Below are 21,606 nucleotides of genomic sequence, written 5' to 3' on the forward strand. Positions count from 1 at the left end.
CTTTTGTGAAACGACGCCGACCGCCGATGGGGAATGGACCAGCGCTCTCTGGAGTAATTGTTAGCTCTGCTCCGGTGTTACGCAAGTTGTCAGCTGTCGGCCATAATGATAGTGTAAGGTTGCGGCAGAAAGCGAACACCGTCAACCTTTCGCCTCGCACCGAAGATAAACCGAAGCTAATCCTTTATGTAAATCCGTTCATCAAGATCAAAAGAGCTCTTATGCAGAACTTGGATCCGGTAAACAAAGGCATTCAAGGTCTAAACCAGGAGTTCAAATCGTAGCATATACTCCCCAGAAAAAGCGTTATGAATAATTCTGTCTCAGAGATGAGTGCTCCCAATGCGCGGGTACTGATCAAAACACATAATATGCTACAAAACACCATTCAGGTGAAGCGACTAAATGTCAATCAAACATGCGAATTCTAGGTTTTCCGTGTTCACCTTGGTGTGAACCAAATCGAATGAACAGAGACATTATAGTACGTAGCATACTGAATATGATTCCAGTTATGAGATACAGATAACCAAGTCAAAGATTTGTTTTGCCGCGTTTCCTAAATTCATTTCGTCCTGAGTATTTTCGAGTCCACGGAAAAAACTAGAAACCCGGCAAACAGCATGCAGTGTTCCCTTCCACTTTTCGTCCGGGTGGTCGCGGAGCGCGGGGTGATACTGAACAGGAGAGAGCCGTTACTGTGGTATTTTTACGAAGGTCTTGCCAGCAGGCGACTCTATTAGTTTGCAGAGAAACGTCCGGTTGTCTTCTCTCCAGAAACATTCTGTCTAGACTGAGATATCGTCCATGAGGGTCGCACTGGCAAGCGTGGTCGGTTGCCACTGAAGCAAGAAGTGCGCTGCAAAGCAACAAAGTACGAGCTCTTTGCTTCGTAAACATGCTAGTAGAACAACACCCTGTTAAGAGGACTCGTCCACATCTGCGTGCGGTTCTTCTGACAGAAAAGATGAAGAATCAACTGTCGACTCTTTGGTTGTTTTTTCCTGTTGGTCACGTTCCCGCCTGGCTGCACAGCGCCACAGTTGTAGGCAGAGAAAGGGTTCCGTTGCCGCGCCTGTGAAACTAAAAAGTGAAGAAAACTATCCACACTGCCACTGTCGAAAGGGGAATGAAGAAACGAGACTCGTCCTGCGTAGTCGTCAAGCACGTGGTGATCCAAAGGTATGGGAAGGTCTCCCCTCCTTTGTCGCAGCTTCCGCAATCAGTTTCGTCGAGAACGCGGAGAAATACACCCATATGGAGACAGACTCTGCTTCCGACATCTTCTGAACACGTGCCTTCGCATTGAATTTATCTTTATTTTTTCTTTGAGTGACCATGTCTCTTCACCCATCGGTTGCTATTCGGATTGCCGGGACCGAGTCCGACAACCACGCGAGGTGCATGGGTTCCCGCAGCCAACTTCCCTGTTCGCGTTCGACTCCTCATGTGCCACGCCGATGCTGCGTCAAAGGCAAAGTCCTGAAAAGGAAACAACACCACAGTCCACACGCGTTGCCTCAACCACAGGCAAGGCTTGACAGCGACTCTGAGAAAAAGGGAAGGGAGAAGCAATCCTTCCGGTCGAAGAACAGTGGAGGTAGCGTTAGTGAACTGCCACCCCGGACGCAAAATGTCTACCACATTTCACTAGATCTTCGTTCAAGGCACAGCAGAATTAAGATACACCAAACAAAAACATTCGAGATCTAAACTAGGGGTTTCGACTGAGTGCGCTTAACTGCAAAAGGTGACACCAAAATCGACTGGCTTTCTTTTCTCCCGAAATGCATGCCCTCTGTGCCGCTTGGCTCAGGAGAGACCTCTACTGAACGTTTTCCCCTGGTCGAGAAAAAAACAGTGCGCGGCTGGCTTGTAAAAGATATACTAATTCCCGAATCACCGACGTTACGTACCCTCCGTGTATCTGTTCTCATTTGAATCGTTTGGAAAGAAAACGAACAGGAGAACTCAGCGAACACGCACCTCACTGAAAGGATTATGGGCAGCCTTCTCTGCTTCCCACAGACGCTGCTGGTGCCGCAGAAGACGGTCGCGTCCTCCCATCATCAGTTGGTCTTCGGCGAGAATCAACTGTTTCTGCTCACAGACAAGACACAAACAAGGCGACAGCCAGACGCTTTGACCGGCCAAGAATCGGGACAGTTCAACAAAGATCCGCGCTTGGACCCCAATGCGAGAAGGCATTCGAAAAGACAGGACCCCACAAACTTTCCCTCGTGAAGAGGCACACGGCATCCTCGACCCCACTTCGAGTGACGCCCGAGACACTGAGTGGGGAAATGCAAAAACTATGTTGCTTCAAGTCCCTCCTTTCGCCACCCTTCTATGACTTCCGAGCCGCCAATATACACTCGTGCAGAGAATGTACCACGCCCTCCGTACAAAGCCGACATTAAGAAGAAAGACTGGCATCTCACGAGTCGCCGAACACCGGCCGCGCCACCCCGGTCTAAATGTGCTGAGACTCTCAGCTGATTTGCTCCGAGTCCAACCTTCTTGAACTCTCCCAGTGCTGTCCCGTCTACGCGCCTGCGCCAGTTCGCAACTGCCTCTTGAGTCAAATCCCTCAAAGGCATCTTTCATCTGATATAAGAATGCTTCCGTTTTCGCACAACGAGCAGAAACCACCTCCCCCTGCGAGACAGCGAACCTGACGCCGGGCGCTCGCAGATCCCCCCAGACAAAGAGCGGCTTCCGTGATTCATAAAGAACGCACATCCTCACCTCATGGCGCCCGCCCCTCGGCTTCGGCAGCGAGTGAATATTTCCACGAGTAGACTTTTTCTTTCTGTTGTCGTGGACGACGAAACCGTCTTCTCCCAGCGTGACGGGGACTCTGTCAACTGCATGCTGGCCGCATTTAGGACAGAAGAGTCGCGTCACTTCTCGGCTCACAAAGTGGCAAGCCCTGCGCGGAAGAACCGACGGAAAAAAGGCTTTTTCACGACTACGGGACGCGGAAGGGGTCAAAACAAGAAAAGCAAGACATAAAACCAACGCGCGGTGAGTGGAGTCGCGCGACGAAGACATCCACAAGGAACGCGAAGACAAGGAAACCTGGGGCACACTGAAAAGACAACGCCAAGGAATGAAACATTTCTGGATACGACACAAAGTCCAAACTACAGAAAGACCCCCGTGGTGGTTCGATTCTGCAAGACAACGCACTGTGTTTCTGCAGAGCAGGACAGTCAAGAAAGCCAATCCTCACCGGCAAATGAGCGCCCACGTTTTGACGGAGCGTACAGCGAAACCGTCTATCGTGACGACTTCCAGGCCCATGTGCAGAAGGACGTTTTGGATGGAGTAATCGGTTGTCATGCATGCGACGAGAGCTTCTTCCTTCGCGCTCGAGCGAATGCCTTCCATCCCGCGCTTCACGCGCTGGAAATTCTCCGGAGTGATCCACGTCCCTTCGCCGTCGTCTTCGTCTGCTGCCACTTCCACGATTTCCTGACTCATGTGAATGTCGCCCGCTCTCGGCCGCGACGGACTCTGCTCAGATGCGGAGCCGGAAGCCTCGCTCCTCCGAGACGGCGATGAAGGACTTTCCTCGGCGTCTGTCGAAGCAGGTGCGCCTTCCTCTTCACGGGGCAGCAGGCATTCACGCTTCTCCTTTTCTTTCTGCTCTTCCTCTTCCTCGTCTGCCTCTGCCTCTTCCTCGTCTGTCTCTTCCTCTTCCTCGTCTGTCTCTTCCTCTTCCTCGTCTGCCTCTTCCTCTTCCTCGTCTGCCTCTTCCTCTTCTTCGTCTGCCTCGTCAGTCTCGCCTCCGATCCATCCGTCGTCGTTGCCCCAGTCTAGGTCTTGCCAGTTGGTGCGTTTTTCTTCTTTCACGACGACGGCGTCCAGCGGTTTCGTGCGCAGTTTCTCAATCCTCCCCGTTTGTCTCTGGAGCATGTATGTCAGGGCAATCACGTCGAGATCTGTGTCGCTGAGACTTCCCAGGTCACCCGTCATGGCGGCGAATTTCCGTGCCCAACGCTTGTCTGCCTCGCCAGCTGTCATGACAGTCGGGAGCTCTGCGTCGGGATGCAACAGTGTGACGCCGGAGAGGTGGGCACGTGCTCGTGCGTCGCGGATTTCTGTGAGGACGCTTGGGGGAACGACGAATTTCCTGCCAAAAGCATCCAGCCGTTTCAGCCGCAAAAACGCACCGGTGTCCACAACCAACGTTCGGGCAAAGTGGCAAAGTGTCGGAGCAGACGACGGCGAGGTTTCCGCCTTAAACGGCGCGGCCAAATTCTTTGCGTCTGGCTGCGTGTCAGGGACGTTAGGCGAACTCGAAGAACTGTCTGCACACTCGGGAAACGCGTCTCTGTCGCTGGCTTTCGGACTGGCCGAAACAGCCGGAGCTTCTTCGCAATGTACGGCGGCCTCGTTCACGGCCGGATCTCGCGTCGCTCCTTCCATTCCGAGGGACGACGCTTGGACGGACAAACACGGCAACTGGTAAGTCTGAACGGACGGCGGGGACAAGCCGCTTGAGACACACGGGAAAAAACCGAAGCTTTCCGAAAAAGGAACAGAAACAGCAGAAGTGAGGCGAACAATGCTCGGAGGCTAAACAGTAAAAAGAAACGCGAGAATCACGGATATTGCCGGACGCTATTTCACTGGCCGGGGTTTTGCTGTGTAGAGATGGGTGTATGTACACCGAAAACGGTACTGGACAGAAACACCCGCGAGCTTGCCCAGGAAACGGGACTTTCCAGTTGGGCAGTGCTCTCGTTGAGTGGGAACCGGCCGGGGCGACACCTCTTCCAAAAGTATAGGATGTTAGAGACTGATTCAAATTACGGAGGACAAAACGGATCCCTTTTCTCCATGAAAAAATGTGACCACGAAAACGGTACGCGCCAGCGAGAACCACGGACTGATTGGGCGACTACAGTATCGAGCTCTTTGACGAGCCAATCAGAGAAGCATGCAGTCACAGAAGTGACTCGGACAGCGTTTTGCAAGAAGGATAGAGAGGAAACATCTCGGTTCTTCATCAAGCGAATAAATTTCGACCGTAGGCCACGTGTGGGGCGGACGAACTGAGGATCAATGCTCACGACGTACCCAGACGAAACACGACGCAAGCGACAGTTTCAGTCAAGAAATTTTGGACAATCGCTGGGGTAGAGTGCTCCTTTGGGATTCGACAGCGATTCGGGAGTAGAAAACACATATTCTTCTAGGACTACAGTCTGAATGAACAATGCTCTGAGGAACGGGAAGAATCCGTTTCGTCTCCGGCCTCTTGATAGTCAATGGGACTGTGTCTAGCCTCCAGCGCACTAACGCAAATTAAGCCCGAGTAAATGTTCTCGCCACCCCACGCCAGAAGCCGCAAGCAGTTCTTTATCAAAATGCATATGCGGAATGGATGAAAAAACGCATTGCTCTCACCGGTGTTTCACCAGCACGTCGGAATTTAACAAGCGGGTCGAATTCCTTTTTTTCTTGCATGCACTGTTGAGAAGAGTTGGCCTGCGAAACGGTCGCCATCTGAAGGGCGGAATCGGCTCTTCTTTGACTGAGGTCAGGACGGGTGGTCCCTCATTCGGTGCCTTCTTTACTCCATGCTAGTTACAGAGTTTTGAGACGGACTTTTAGGCGAAACTCCACTTTTGTGAAGGCAGTTGTGTCACAGCTTTCTGCGACAGGATAATCACCGACTCCAGTTGCTGGGCACGCGGCTGCATCTCCTCCTGTTCCCAGATGTAGTGCGCTCTTTTGGGAAATGAAACGTGCACATTTTCGCTAGAGATTTCAATTAGCCTCTCCACGTGGTCTTATTCACAGCTTGAGTTTTTCCTGCCACATTCGTGGCCACACAGAGGGAGACCGTGGGGAGGAAAACTCGGTCGGTTGCTCCAAGTTGGATGTGGTTCAGGGTGACCCGACATTGGACGCTGTAATAACATGGACTGTTCTTTCCCGTTGTTGTGAACTTTACCTTTATTTCACTCTGCTTGAATTCCACGTCAAACCTCCAGTCTGGAGCTGGATAGGCAGGATCTCTGTTACGGGCTACAACACTGGCTATCTTGATGATACTGCCAGAACGACAGTACTGATCATACTAGCATCTAACTGTACAAATGTCACAGCATTCCCTTTGGTAGTCTCTTTCCTGATTTTAATCTGTCAGGAATACTTAGGTCCATCCATCTATAATAACGATAATGGATTTGGAGTCACAAACCACTGAAATTCCGAAGTTATGGTTTTGGGCTCATGGGTGTTCCTCAATAAGTGGCTGAATGCTTGTCCGCGGTAATTATATCAAGTACAAATCAAGATAGCTAGCTTTCGTGTGCTACCTAACGCCACATCTCTCTATTTGTATGGAGAATCAAAGCAAGACTCCCCTCCTGAAAATGCTAAAGTTCTCGCTTTCGTTTTGATCGAACTCTAAAAGAATACCACAGAGAACGAGCCACTTTTTCCTGGTGGGAGTAGGCCACCAAGTCGCGTGTCCAATCAGTCCTCGTTCCATGAAAGAAGTCATGTCGCAGTCCAACTGAATACTAGCCCCGTCGCGAAGTCTTGCTTGTTAGAACGGAACGAAACAAAACAAACGTCGACATGGCTTTATGCTGATCCCTACGACCATGATGCGCACGCAGTTGTCGTCAGCTGCACTCCGAAGAGGGAATGCTTATAGGCCCCAGGTAGTCATGGACACTGAACCCACCAGCGAATCAGTTCTTGGACGGGTTGCCACAAAAGCCAATGCTTACAAAGCAAGGAATCCCGCTCCTCAGCCGACGTATTGTATCGGAACGTAGAAAACAGCATCTGTGAACTTTACATAGTTGGGTATCAAAGGACCGGTGTGCCTGCTTCTCAGCTCAGGGCGAGCTGGAACAGAAACGGCGAAACAACGCAAGCGACGAGCCGTGCCCACGACCTCTTATCGATTCACTGAATTACACGCTTTGCTCCTTTTGCATTGCTAGTTCCCTTCTCCGAAAAAAAAAACAGATTAGATGCTTGCCTCCCTTCTGACGAATGCATATCGGCCAAGTCTGTTACTGTATGCACCTATAGTTCGTATTCGAGCTGTAGTATTTCAAAGCACTGCCGCTGAACAACGTCACCGACAAGATTTCTTGTGTCTGGCGTGATGGACGTTCTACGCTTCTGAATGTTCAAATGGAAGCCTCGATCGAGGCCAGCCGCGAACGCACTCGTAGACTAAGCATTCCACCGTGTCGACCTTAGGGCGCGAGCAGAGTGAACACATTTATCACTGTTCAACACGGTGCACAAACGAGTCTGTCTGCTAGGGGGACGGCTGTTCGCACCTGGCCACCGTCTACAAACACCTGTGATGAGACGCCCCTCAAACGGAGTCCACAAGACGTTCACCGGATAAATAGACCCGGCGCGAAGAAAAACAAACAACTCGCAGTTGTTCACACTTTTCCCCAGCGATTCTCTGGGATGGCCACCCAATAAGAGGAAACACTACACACGGAAGACACCCTTCCCCACGGAGCTTCTCCCGGTCCTCGACACAGGAAAAACGAAAAAAATGCCAAGGACGGCTGTCGCTCCACTTCTCTCGCCGCTCTGAAGGATTCAGTGCGGCGTTCCCTAACAGAAAAAACGGATCGCAATGTGTATCGTACACGAGGCACGCTGAGACATTCGCCTGGTCCTTTCACACACCAAATCTCCTCACGGCTGAACGCTGGTGGGCGTGCGTGGCTCGCACTCGCCGAATTTACAGTGTGCATGGTACACAAAACAAACACCGGGACAAACAGTTGCGTTCTTGTCTCATTTCTCGACACCCACAAGGACGCACACCAAAACACCAGAAGCGGATGGACAGATGTACACATGCACATACAAATACGGCTGCGCTATTCTTGAACGTGCACACATTGCGCCTGTGAAGGCTTCAATAAAATGGACTGGCCCGGAGATCGGCGTCCCCCGAAATGTCGGACGAAATTCCCAAAGGGGAACGTAGTTTCAAGCAGTGCACATGTCACGAACTAGGAGCATCCGCCGTTTCGTGCCACAGCACCTGCGACTACTGCAACACTGTTCACTCGACGAGGAAGGCTGTAGACGCCAGGTGTGACCGGAAAGCGACCGTGAACTCCAAAACATTCATTCCTTCGTTTACAGGCGCTGGCGTCCCGCCACGCTCACCACTACCGCAAGGATCATAGCGACAAGCGTGTAGTATGGCTCCAAGTGATGTGTGTCAGTAAGCAACGCAGCGACAGCGTAGATATGCGTATGTCTAAATGCTTAAACAAAAACAGGAGTGAGAGTGCGGAAAGCAGAGAGAAACATGTGTCTGCGTAGGTGCGCATGTGCGTGCCCTATGAAAACTCCTCAAAGAAGGTGACTCGCGGGAAGACCGTCTGCTGGTTCTCCAGTGTTGTCGCCGGGCGCATTCGGTTTCGTGATCAACGACAGAGCGGCCATCGATCTTTGCGTGCTTGAACTGCTCTGCGTCTGTTCCGACACCGCGCTGACAACTGTACAAAGCACAATTCACGAACAGCGACACAAACGTCCCGTGACCGGCGAAAAAGTTATGCACTCCACAGAAAGGCGTGGTGCAAAAATCCATGAATGACGCTTACCATAAGAGGTACAACCTTGACGTCGCAGCACACATTGAAACCCAAGACCTGTAGCTGTTTTAAGCAGTCCAGAGGAGTGGTGGAGTATAGCAGTCATACAGACCAAGCTATGAACAGCGCAGAGGTGTCTGCCTTACTGCAAGCAGCAGTTTTGAACACGAAGCAGCCATTCTTTTCGCTGTCCTCGACTCTCAGGATAGATCCACCAAGACGTCGCCTACACAGTAGGCGGGGTATGTTACGGCGTTTTTTTTCTTGTCGATTCTCCGCCACACAAATCACCAGACAGAATCCCCCCGTGACGCTCATTTTTTCTCGACACGGCTGTGTGCACAACGACACGGATGCCCAATGTGACAGGTGCTTCTCGCCTATCCTCTGGACTCCCCCACCGTCAAAGAATCTGTCTCTCTTAGTGCCTTTGGCTGACTCTTCCCCGGCATATTCGCGGACAGAACAGAACCACGGGGGACTTACACTCGAGGCGGTGATACAAGTTGGGATCGAGACGTCGGAGAATCTCCAAAAACGCGGTAGGGTTGTCGTGCGCGAAGCCATGAAGGTTCCGCATTTGATGGGCCGCATGCAACGCCGCCAGCTTGCTCGCAAAAAAGGAAATACTGTGGCAGGCCCACTGAACAAATTGATAGTTTCCGTCAACGTCTGCGCACAAAACGATGGAAACAGACGCAAGAGATAAGCCACCGAAAGACCACAGATGAACAAGAACGTATACATCTGTACGCATACGTATGGACGCACACTGGTACGTTTGTGCATGTGCGTTCTCACGCTTGTCGAGGCAGAGACAGAACGCAACGAGAGGGGTCGACTGTAGAGACAGCGGCATGTGCTGCTGACGAAGAAGGCCTCCCGACAGCTTTTGTCTGCTGAAGATAACGAGACGTTTTTGCGCAAGTCTAAATAAAGTCCGGGCTTCCACGATTTTGGCCCTTGCACGCATCGCACGCAGTCAAGAGCGGCGATTGAAAGCTGCATCAGACGCGTGAACAAGTCTTGCAAAACCAAGTTTACACTTACTGTGTCCGGCTTCCTCAGCCCACTTGAAGACCAGATTCTGGGCCTGAATAAGGCTCAAGGTTGGGTCTGCAATCGTGATCTCTTTCCGCAAGTTGAAGAGAATCAACTGTCTCCGCAGACGCCAGTAGAAATAGTTTCGACTCTTTTCCCACATCACTACGTCGTGCACCGCATCCCGCTTCTTCATGCGCGTCGCTGTGTCATGCATATCTGCGAAGTGGATCGCGACCTACAAAAATAGAGAAAAAGACGAGAAAACGGACGTGGACAACTAGACGGAGCCAGGGAAAGTGAAGAAAGAAAAAGGAGTTGGGCAACCTGGCGGCGACACGCTCGAGGAACGCGACAGACCAAACACTCTTATACACGCGAAGCCTCGTACCTGCTTGTAGACAGGAAGGAGATCTTGAATTCGCTTCTCCTTCTTCTCCTTGATTTCTTGGCGACGAGGCGCGTCGATGGGAAGACCCTCACTGGCAAGCTTCGCGTCCTCCTAAAAAAAGCAGAACGACCACAGAGTTTAAAACGCTGAACAAAGAGAGACACCAGGCGCGGCCTCCGGGCAGAGGCCACAGCCGCATGCGGTCGCAGTGCTCCACAACCCCACACCCTAATTTCGCCAAAGGCGAGGAGGGAAGAGAGCTGAAGAAAAAGAAAAAACGCCATCAGCTCAGCGGTAGAGCACGCGTTTGATAAAGGCATGGCTTCTGGTTTGGTTCCAGGGCGTTTTGCTCGTAATACTCTTGAAGTGTATTTTTCATTTAGAAATACTGAATGACAAAATTCAACTACAACTGAATCTCTTCGTGTTAGTTTAAAAGAACCCAACGAATTAAATTCAAAATTATAATTACTTTCAATAACGGACGATTTAGAAGAAAACTGAGTTAATTTAACTACTAATTATTAACAATTGAAATTCAGTATGGAAGCAATCATCATAAACTATAATACCGTAGGTGTCAGATTATCATTAGCTTATTAATTTCTTTTTAAAAAAACAATATGAAAAATTCTACTTGATTCAACTGAAAAAAGACTTCATTTTAAAATTCATAATTGCAAAAAATTTTACTAAAATAAAAAACTTCGAACTGCCTTCATAAGGCATAACTCCGAAGCGAATGAAACATCGTCGCCGCTGGGTACACACAACAGCCATCAATAGAAGACATGGGCTTACACAGATACAAGAATTTAACGGGTCTGCATGCACAAACTAAGCACGGATACACATACGCACACAAACATATATGTATACTTTTATGATGCTCTTGCATACATGTATGTTTAAACATATTAATATGTAAATATTATATATATATATATATATATATATATATATATATATATATCTGAAGGTATATTGCGGAGGAACTGTGTGAATGCGGAAGAGCGCCAGGGGCTTACCTTTTCAAGTTGTTTCGTGACTCGGTCCAGCCGCCGCATCGTTTCAATGAGCATTTTGTCTCTGAATTTGATTTCGACTGTGCCGCTCGGTTCCATCACACCTCCTCTGCTCTCCGTGTCTGCGTACATCTCCATGTGCTCTGCGTTCAGGCGACTGTCCACCACAACCCAGGACCCTCCTCGAAGCTCGCCTAGAAAAACAAGGAAAAAAGACAGGAACCAGGGCGACATGAAATACAAATAAATATGCACGCACGTACATACTATACATCTGGATACAGTGACAAAGACTTGGGGAATAACCACGGACTTTCTTGTAGTCTATAATTATCTATCCATCTGTATACCTATCTCTGTATTTAAATCTGTGTATCTGCACCTATGCAGCTATTGGCAGTTACGTGTATGTATACAAATACATATATATATATATATATCTGCTTATCTGTATCTGTGGACCTATCTACATCTACGAATGTATGCATGTGTATCTGTATCTATGCATCTATCTATACTTACGTCTCTACATATGCCACTGTGTCTACAGCTCTGGCTGTATCCACTTACTCTCTAGATATCTACGCCGCTATCTGCAATTTTTTACAGAAGTCCAGGCAGCCATGCGCTGACCTAGAGAACGATGAGCACGCTGAACATGCGACAAAATTGTCTGTCTTTACAGGGGTGCGTGTGTCTGCTCCCTTCGCGAATAGAAAAGTGAATTCGGCACTCTGTGTCATTTTACGAACGTGCAGGACAATGTGAGAGCTCGTGTGACGGACGGTCACTCAGGAAAAAGGAATTTCTCTGCAGCTGTGCAGAACGCGAGTTTCTCGCTTCCGGTCGAACTCACCTTTGGGAGGAATGTACACGAAGCAAGGTTGTTTGTAGTCCACCAAGGCATCGACGATGTATGCACCAAACTTTAAAATCTGCAACAAAGAACACTCAACCACACACTTAATTCCACCTCAACTACACCGTGCGTACTCCCAGGTTTAGTATACACGCCTATATATATATATATATATATACATGCACTTGCATACACATATATGTATCTCTCTCTCTCTCTCTAGATATATATATATATTATATATATATATATATAAACCACAATGACAAGCAGTCGTCGGTGTTTCAGGAATTTGTTGTGATATCTGTTTGACTTCGTGCCTATGGCTTCTTCTTACTTCGTTGAACATGTCTCTCTGGCCGCCCGAGAAGCCTCGCCAGTTCGCGAAGATGAACAGCGGAAGCTCTTCCTGGTTGAAGTCCCAGATCGCTTGCGCAGTTTTATACGCGCTATCAGGGAACCAGACTTGGCCTGCAAGAAAGGGAAGCAGAAAAAAGGAGATGTGGGCAGAGAACGCGGCGACACCCGGGAAGTACACACGAGAAAACGGTACACGCGACGAAAGCAAAAGAAGCCCATGAACTTCAAAAAAAGGCATAGCAGAGCGCTTCGAGGAACTGTGGCTGTCACCCCCACGCGCTGAACCAAAAACAAAAACCGCCAAACGAAAGACAGACAATAAACCAGGGGGACGGTATCAATACCAAAGATACATACATACATACATACATATACACGAATATGCCTGCATGCACATGCGTCTAGATCGACCGAAGCTCTCTCTCTATATAGATACAAACGGATGTCCACTCGGACACACATCTCGATATTTCCTTCCACCTCTTTCAATGCATATATATGTATATATTTACATATATATATATATATATGTATATGTATATAGATATGCATGCGATTTGCATGATGGCGGTGTTCGGCACCTGTGTGTGGCTTCGCTTCCCAATGACTCCGACGGAACCTTCGGATCGAGGCCACAGGTTTCCACTAAGAAGGAATAGAACGACAGAGAAAAACGCCAAGTGTGCGAAAGAGAGATTCGAGAACCACCGAGAAGCATTCCGAAGTTTCTTCTTACCTGCCCGAGTGAGAAGAATTTCAGAAGTATGAGGCATCGCTGGGTCTGCCGGCTGCTTCGCCTCTGTCACCTACGTAGGTCCAGCGAAAAAAAGCAGAACGCCTTATCTGTGCCACTCGGGTGACACGTTCTTCCCGTTTCCTTCTTCCGATTCTCAAGAATGTAAAAAAAGTCCAACTTTTCATCCTCATCCATCCCTCTTCACTTCTCTCCCTTCATCTCTCTCTCTCTGTCTATACATACATATACATATACATATATATATATATACATATATTTGAATATATCTGCATCTCTCTTCCTCCCGATCACTTGCGTCACCTGCTGGCCCTTTCTCAGTTTGTGCATTCGAAACGTCAGTGTCAACGCCGTTTCGATGCACCACCTGCACCAGCCGTTTTCGCTTTTCTTTCTCCGTTTTCTGCAAGGAGGCAAGATACTCTTTTAGATCCTCCTTCACACCACCGAACGGTTCACATGGCAGACCCACCGACCCCAAAACGACCCGCTTTCGGCTTCTTCTTCTTCGCGTTTGTGTCCGTCTCTTGCCCTTCGATTCGGCCCTTTCGTCTGTGTGCGTGGAGGCATTTCTTCGTCACGTTACCACTTTGAAAAGAAAACGTACCCGCGTCTCCACAGCGACAACCCCAACAGGAATGCCGCCAAGCCGAGCTCGACCAATGATGACCGAGCGAGCCCAGTCCGCCATCGCTTCCCGATACGAGCCTCGGTCAAAGACGCCACCTAGCCAGTTGCCTTGAGGGTCGATGCAGCCTGCAAGAAAGGCGTGCATGCATCAAGGAGAAAAACACACGAGCCTACCATCGAGCGACTACTGCGACATGATCACCGTTCTCGAGTGAGTATCAAGAAGAAGTAAAAGTCGAACAAGTTGAGGTTTTGAGCTCGCACCTTATTTCACGGCCACAGGCACATATCCTCCGACGGGGGTGTCGGCTCTCCTCGTCTCTTGTTTCTCTCTTTTGTTCTCTCTCTGTGTCCTCTTACACTTTGCTACACATGCGTTGAATTTCAGTGTCCTAGGACATCAGGCGTCGCCTTTGACGTTCGCTCTCTGCTGCTTTCTTCGTTGGATGTCCCCCGCCTTTTTCTCGCCGGACTTCCTTCTATCGCCGGTTCTCTCTCCTCGCGGGGTAACCGCAGCTTCGCCAAGATGACTCCAGGTACGCACTCCCAGAGTCATACGAGTCAAGACACGCGAGAGAGGAAAGAAGCTTTTGCATGCACACACTGCTCTCTGAAGCCTCCAGTGGCGAGGCAGAGTCAAGACATCCTAAAGAACTGCGTTCTCTTCACCTCAAGCACGCGAGCGCTCTGCAGGCACCTGCATGAGGTTGAGGCCTAAAATCCAACGCTTTTCGCTGAAGCAGACGAGCACTGAAGTGACAAAAAATACCCTGAAAACGCGGTCCACATACCCGTGAACATGAGGCGCGGATCCTCCGTCGCACGCGCAGGCTTGTACGCCACAGGCCTGGAGACAGGATCTGTGGGGTCGACCATGATGGGAAGAGGTCCTTCGCGGTGTTCAGGGACATACGAGAGCCAGTCGAGAATCGCCTCGCAGCCTTCAATGTCATCTGGATAAAACACACGAAAGTGACAAGACCGGACACAGGCAAAAACAACAACAAATGGAAACAAATGAAACACGGATACCTCGTCGTGCTCAGGCCACAAGATAATACAACCACACAAACATATATATATATATATATATATATATATATGTTTATATGAACATACATGTACATATACATATGTCGATACATGTCTGCACTGGTCGTCGTTAGCATTTAATTTAGGTCAAGCGTCAGGCATTACAGCCTGACGCTTGACACGAGAAAGAGTGCCATACTTCTCTTTACCCAGCGTTTTTACCTTTGACAGTGAGGTGAGAGATGCCATTTTTGTGCATGACGTCAATGCCTCCGATTTCGTCGTTCGAAGAATACACGTCGCGGCCTATAAGGCGATTCAGTGCTTGGTAGCCTGTCAGCAAGAGTGGCGCGTTCACTGAGAGAAAAGCGCAGAGACCCCATGTGAAGCCTTGAAGACCGCCTGAGACGCGTTCGGGACAACGCGAACTTTTTAATTCCGAAAAAACCGACTCAACTCCAGATATGACAGGAAGAGAACCCAGCTACCCCGCCGGGTGGCTTCAGTCCACCAAAAACCGCCTGCGCGATCCGATCCAGCAGCTTCGTCTTTTACGCACTCCTGGCCTAAGTCTGAAAAACCATTCTGCAAGAGGAGCCGCGCAGCTCACGTGGAGACGTCGCAGTTTACCTGACTTCTGGATGACTCGCTGACCTAGACGGGTCAAGTAGGCTCCGATACCCACCGACCGCCCGGAGCAGAAAGTGATGGTGAAGGTGCTTTTGTATGCGCGAGCTGTTTCTCCAGCGATGGCTCCACTTCCGCAAAGATTCTCCACCCCCAGACCAATTTGAGCCCCGACAATAGTCGTTATTTTATACACCTGAAACACATGCAACTCACACCTCACGGATTCAATATATATACACATGTAACTTAAACGCGTCATATACATAAATATATATATATATATATATATATGCGTACATAGTGGTACACACCTAACGTTGTGATGTATGCTTATGCGTTACAAACGTGTATATACGTAGGTCTGTAGACGGAAATGCAAGCGCGACAACTCAGAAGAGCACCCCAGAAAACAGTTTCACATACGCCCACCGACCCCACACACGCAAGCCACCATCTCATAAATACACGCATTCATACATACATATATATATATATATATATGCACAAATATATATCTCCAGCTCCTTCTATAAAGGTATATACATCTGTATATTTAAACATATCTCTAACTTTCTCTGTAAACGTATATATATATATATATATATATATATATACACGTGGAGATAACTTTGAACGTACGGTTCCCTCGACAGGATGTTGAACAGGTTCTGCAACGATGGAATCCGTTTGCATGAGTTGCTGGTAATCTTTTTCGGTGACGTAAAGGTACTTGAAGCCACGGTGCGGCTGCGTCTCGTCGATCCACTCGACCTGGAAGAGCTTCAAAACTTCGTTCGCCAGTCCCATGCGCGCGCCGCTGTTCACTGCAATGTAAATCCGTGGAATGCCCTGCGCGTGCAACGGAGAAACACGGAAAAGAACCTTTAATATGAATAAATAGAACCGAGCCTTTGGTGCAGTCCATCCTACACATACAATACATATGTATATATATATATATATGTATATATATGTATATAATGTACATGTCTCTCTATATATATATATTTATATGCACATCGAGAGAGAGCAAAATAAGAGTGGAGGGGTACATGGAGACAAGGGAGGCGAGCTGAAGACCGTGGAACTGGAATTCGCAATGCTGTGTTCAGTGGTGTTTGAAAGGCGGACGCGAATGCCATGCAAGGGTAAAGTTTACCTCTTTTCTGGCTATCTCGGAAGCGCGTTGGAAAAGCAGGTCTTCCGTCACACCGAATGTTCCCATCTGAAAGGTGACGTCGTTGCCTGCCGCACAGGACGCAAGAGACAGAGAAACCGGAAGCGGATGGGGGAGTCGTAGCCGTCTTCCTTCTTTCCGCTAGCTTTCTCTGCCTTGGAGACGAGCATCAGCTCCTCGCAGACGTCCACCCTCGCCGAGAGGCAAAAGGGGGAGGAAGCGAGACAAGCCGGCAGAGAGAGACGAGGAGGACAGACCAGGAGGGGAGGAGAAGAAAAAGAGACGAAGACTACAAAAGAAGAAGTCTCATACGGCCAGGCGAGGAGAAGCAACGCAAGACTCCGCGCGAAGACTCGAGACAGCAGGACGAGCCTCTGCGTGACGGAGAGAGACAGAGAGGCATGGTAAAAAGCGCAAGGAGAGCAGCGGAGGAGCGGAGAGAGACATCGGACACAGAAAAGGAAAACCTCGAGTCGGAGAGACCCTGCAAGCCGGCAAAGTCTCTTGGTCTTCCCGGAGGAACGTAGCGGCGACTGCCAACCGGAGAAGCAGCGAAAACTTGCATTTGCTTCATGCAGAGTGAAGGCGAAGAAAGGAAGGAGAGATGGAGATCGAGGGAAGGCGAGAGAAAAGAACGAGACTTGCGACTTGAGAGAAGAGACTAGGACGAAGAAGCGAAGAGAAAGATACCTATCAGAATGACGCGACGCCCTTTAGGGAACTCTGGGGTGTGCATCGTCACGCGCCAGGCCACCATTCCACACTCGTTGAGGCCTTTTTCTCTCTGGACTTCTTCGAGTTCACCCTTGCGATTCAGCCGCAGCTCTGTGGCTTCAAAGACCTGTGCATGCGAAGCAAAAACAAACTGAAGAAAATATGGCAGAAACATCCTCTGGCCGATCCTTCCCCAGTGCAAGAAGAACGCGAGAAGCGAAACACTGCACGCGTGAAGGCTTCCTCTTTCTGCCTCATTTTCTCTGTTTTTCTTGTCATCTTTCGCCTCCTTCTTCTCCCCGTCAGTGCATCCCGCTCCTGCATTCCCCGGAAGTCGCAGTCAGCGCCATCCACGCGACCGCTGTTAGACACAGAGCTTCGCCAGAACGACGAATGCCAGTGAAACGCGTCGACAGAGAGAAGACTGCCTCTGTCTCTTGATCTCCTTCTCGTTCTTCCATACGTCCTGACCAACACAGCTTCGGCTACGAAACAGTCGACATGAGAGAAGACATGTCTTCTTCCCGCCAAACTCACTCGCTCCGGCAGAAAAGACTTTGCTGTGCTGTTGTCCGCGTTTGCGCTGTGACCCGAGCTGCTGCGGCCGCCTCCCAGAGCCGTCTGGAAACAAGAGACAGGCGAACGCGGAAGTGACAAAAGAAAAGAAACCATGAAGTCAGCGACACACACGCTTACGCAGCCTAACCCAAGAGGGGATGTGACAGTCGTTTAGGGTCAAACGTCAGCGCCGCGGAGTCGCCGCTGACAAGAGAGATCGATAAATGAAAAAACTCGCACATAGACGAACGCCGAGACCTTCGCAACAGGAATACGCAAAAGCGGATATGCATGCGGCGGTACGGATACACACATGTGCATCGAGCCCTGCATCTTTATACATATATATATATATATATAAATACATATGTATATGTATTTATATATGGATAGTTCCGACTGGATGCATACGCACAGATCCCCGAAATGCACATGCCTGCGGATAAGAGTCCTTTCTGTGTTTCCAGTAAAGCGTTTATTGCCTGTGCTTCGAAACGTAGAGTGCCTGTCCATTCATCTGCCTCCTGTTCTCACCGTGTTTTCGACGATGGCTGGCAGGAAATATTTGGGGCACATTCTCCACTGTTTGCGAATCGCCTCTTCGAACAGGTCCTGCACGCGACTCAGCTCACACGCAGCCGCGGAAGGAATAAACATAAGTCGCCCTCTTCTCCTTCTCTTCCTCTCCCTTCTCTTTCTGTCGTTTCTTCTCCTTCTCGTCCTCTCCCTTCTCTTTCTCTCGCTTCTTCTCCTTCTCTTCCTCTCCCTTCTCTTTCTGTCTGTTCTTCGCCTTCTCTTTCTCTCCCTTCTCCTTCTCTCCCTGTCGTTGCGATCTCAAGTTCTCTGGTTCCGTGGTCCGCACCAGGAAGTCGTAAATGAAAACGGTGGAGACAGTGAAGGCCTGGGCGCGGCGAACGTCGAGGGCACTGGGCAGTGGGTGAGGGACGCTGACAGGTCGTCCATCGAAGTCACTGTCGTCGCCGAGTTTCACCGAAATGCACCGGGGCGCGTGAGAGGTTGCGTCGCGGGCAGGCCTGGGGCCCCCCGGGATGGAGAGCGACGAGTGGAGAGAAAAACTCGAGCATGCGCCACTCAGAGACAGAGCCCCGCGGTTGTCCAGAGCCGAGAAAACCTGTTCCCCCGTCGTCGGATTCGTCACTTCGAGGAACTTGCGAATGCGCAGCGACTGACCCGTCGGATTGTCCACCACCAAACGCAGCGGCACACAGGGCCCTTCGCTCCCTAGAACAAGAACAGCCATGAAATGCGGAGTGCTCACGAAGAATCAACGTGCGAAACAGAAAGTTTGGGAGAAGAAAGAGACTGCGGAGGAAGCGGGAGTGAGGGAAAAAGCACGGAGTACGGAATTAGTGAAAGGAACGGAAAATTAAGAGGGTGACAAAGAGAGAGAATGACAAAGAAAAACTCGAGAGAGTGACAAAAACCAGCGTGGAGAACCCACGAGAGACTCTGAAACCCAGAACAAAGCGGCACCTCCTGCCCCGTGTGTGTCACCCAGACGTCCGCCATGTAAATACATATGCACGGTTGACGCTCCCTCAACGGATCAATTACTGTGGCTGTCGATGAGGGCCGCGAACTCTGGAGTCCAGTTGCTCCCGCCCCCTTCTCGCCCCTTGCTGACCTGCAATGCTTCGTTGCATGTAGCGCAACTCCACCTTCTTCACGTTCATTTTCGCGAGTCTGCGCTCGTATTGATTCATCAGTTTGCGCGCAGCCGCCTCCAGCGCCCCTGGGGCGACGCGGTGGACGACGGCGGTGGGGGTGCAGAGCTGGTTGGGCGCGGGGCCCACGGAGCCCGTGGAGGCGGGGCGGGGCCGGTGAGGGCGAGCGGCGGTCGCTGGCCCGGAGACCGCGGCGGGGAAGAGAATGGTGGTTGAGAGCAGCAGGTGGTTGCCCGCCATCGCGTCCACGTCCCCCGACTTGCATGCAACTTCCAGTGCGTTCAACCCGCAGACGAAGCGACGCTCCTGCTCAGAGAGGATGTCGTCCAACTCGTCTTGCTCGGCGTTGCGGTCACGGGCCTCGCCAGGTGTCTCCTTTCCGCGGCTCCGCCCGCCGGCGGTGCCCCCCGTGACGACGGAGACGAGGATCCGGACAAAGTACCTGCTGCCTCCTCCACGACTCTGGCGAGGGGCGGCCTGGGTCCGGGCGCCTGTGGCAGCAGCGGGGGCTGGAAGCCGCTTCTCGGGGGCCTGTGGGGACCCCGCGGGGGCTCCTGGCCCACTCGACCCGCTGGGTTTGGGGACTGCCTTGAAGACGTGGACGTCGGGGACGGAGGTCGGAATGAAGCGGACGTAAAAGTGCGGGAGGAAGCGAGAGAGCTCGAGCAAGCTGAACTGCGCGTGACTTGTGTTTCGGATTAAGTCTTCTTCCACGAAGCAGGGGAGGAACTGGGACTGCGCGGCCGACGGACAGCTCAACGGCGGCAGGGGCCGAACGAGCCGCGCCGCGGGCGCCGGAAATGCGCTCCGTGCCGGGGCCTTGTCGAGGTCGCGGTTCGCCGCCTCCTGACTGTTCTCCGAGGACGCGATCGCCAGAGCTTTGACCAGCACCGCGGCCCCCTTCTCCCCGCCGCGGGTCCGAGGCTCTTCGCGGACCCCCGGCGCAGGCGAAGAGGCCCGCGACGGCGTGGAACTCGTCGAGTTCGGCGGACTGGCGGACTGGGAGCTCCCCGAAGCTCGTGCGGCGAGAACCTCAGGCGTGGGCAGTCGGTAGCTGTTTCTGAAGTAGAAGAAGCGCGGCGTTTCTGTCTCTTCGGAACTCTCTCCCGGATTCTCCGAGAAATGCTCTCGCAGAAACGCAGACAACACGGACGACGGCAACGAGGAGAGACTCCCCACAGGGCCCCCGTCCGACCCCGCGCCCACAGGCCCGCCAGAGGGACCGTTCGTCGGCGCCTTGGACTCCACAATATGCGGAGACTTGGAGGTCGAGACGGGCGTCGATGAGGCGGAGGCTAACTGGAAAGAAGAGGAGCCGCAGATCGCCGGCGAGAGGGGCGAAGAAGAAGACAAAAGCGTGACTGCGACCAAGTGAAGGTTGCAGCTCTGCAGCAGCGACGCGGTCTCGTTCAACAAGTGACCGATCACCGTGCAGCAGTGCGCCTCCTTGTTCGCCGCCTGATATCAAAGTCACGCACAGTCACACGGAAGAAGCATTTTCTCATCTTCACTTCAAACCGCCATCTGACAACACCATGCTCATAAACACTTGCCGTTCTAAAACAAAAAGATGTGCATACACAGAAATACGTCTATATACATATAAATATGTAAATAAATAAAAATATATAGAGAGAGACCGGTGGATGACCAGCCAACAACAGCGACAGACAAAGAGAGAGGGATTGAGACAGATGGATCAAGGGAGATGGATGAAGAAAGGCGAGAAAAGGGTCGGCAAACGATGAAAGGATGTGAAAGATGTTCAAGGCACATGGATAGCGACGTCTGAGAGATGAATCGACAGGAAGAGAAAGAGTTATCTGATGGTGAGAGAGAGCAGCACCATCTCCTACGAAGGGTCGTTGCCTTGGTTCGTTTGATAGCATGAGCAAGATCTGTCGCCTTACCGCATTCGCTGGGCCGCCGAGATCGAGAATGAAAAGCTGAAGAATTTTGCCGTCGACAGTTGGGGGTGGCGGCGGCATCGCACGACTGATGCGTCCGTACTCTGGGCAGAAACCAACCACACGACTCTTCAGTTCTTTTCTGTATAGAAGAGCTTGAGAAGTTCTCTTTTTGAGGAGTCAAGCTTTTTCCAAATCGTGACGGGCCCAGATTTCAACATGGGTTCT

The 21,606-nt window shown here is 50.8% G+C and overlaps 2 protein-coding genes across 2 annotated transcripts in view; both read right to left on the bottom strand.

Moving 5' to 3' along the window:
• Window positions 1-816: 816 nt before the first annotated feature.
• On the bottom strand, window positions 817-5,393 carry TGME49_218570 (Nin one binding (NOB1) Zn-ribbon family protein). Its single transcript, XM_002370600.2, has 4 exons — window positions 3,236-5,393; window positions 2,749-2,932; window positions 1,987-2,100; window positions 817-1,482 (listed from the first exon to the last, which is right to left on the bottom strand). The coding sequence occupies exons 1-4, from the start codon at window positions 4,432-4,434 to the stop codon at window positions 1,318-1,320; spliced, it is 1,662 nt and encodes a 553-aa protein (XP_002370641.2). The 5' UTR covers window positions 4,435-5,393; the 3' UTR covers window positions 817-1,317.
• Window positions 5,394-6,681: 1,288 nt separating this feature from the next.
• ACC2 (acetyl-coA carboxylase ACC2) overlaps window positions 6,682-21,606 on the bottom strand; it is a 32,074-nt gene continuing 17,149 nt past the window's right edge. Inside the window, exons 21-40 of the mRNA XM_002370599.2 lie at window positions 21,382-21,482; window positions 19,432-20,929; window positions 18,649-19,028; window positions 18,321-18,398; window positions 17,766-17,849; window positions 17,205-17,355; window positions 16,497-16,582; window positions 15,977-16,186; window positions 15,338-15,530; window positions 14,930-15,064; window positions 14,467-14,628; window positions 13,653-13,801; window positions 13,028-13,097; window positions 12,269-12,402; window positions 11,929-12,007; window positions 11,076-11,266; window positions 10,048-10,158; window positions 9,666-9,894; window positions 9,102-9,287; window positions 6,682-8,516 (exon numbers count right to left, since the gene is read on the bottom strand). Coding sequence (XP_002370640.1) covers window positions 8,371-8,516; window positions 9,102-9,287; window positions 9,666-9,894; window positions 10,048-10,158; window positions 11,076-11,266; window positions 11,929-12,007; window positions 12,269-12,402; window positions 13,028-13,097; window positions 13,653-13,801; window positions 14,467-14,628; window positions 14,930-15,064; window positions 15,338-15,530; window positions 15,977-16,186; window positions 16,497-16,582; window positions 17,205-17,355; window positions 17,766-17,849; window positions 18,321-18,398; window positions 18,649-19,028; window positions 19,432-20,929; window positions 21,382-21,482 — 4,373 coding nt within the window. The 3' untranslated portion in view covers window positions 6,682-8,370. The remainder of the gene's footprint in view (window positions 8,517-9,101; window positions 9,288-9,665; window positions 9,895-10,047; window positions 10,159-11,075; window positions 11,267-11,928; window positions 12,008-12,268; window positions 12,403-13,027; window positions 13,098-13,652; window positions 13,802-14,466; window positions 14,629-14,929; window positions 15,065-15,337; window positions 15,531-15,976; window positions 16,187-16,496; window positions 16,583-17,204; window positions 17,356-17,765; window positions 17,850-18,320; window positions 18,399-18,648; window positions 19,029-19,431; window positions 20,930-21,381; window positions 21,483-21,606) is intronic.

This window comes from Toxoplasma gondii, chromosome XII (genome assembly GCF_000006565.2).
Source record: "Toxoplasma gondii ME49 chromosome XII, whole genome shotgun sequence".
NCBI lineage: Eukaryota > Apicomplexa > Conoidasida > Eucoccidiorida > Sarcocystidae > Toxoplasma > Toxoplasma gondii.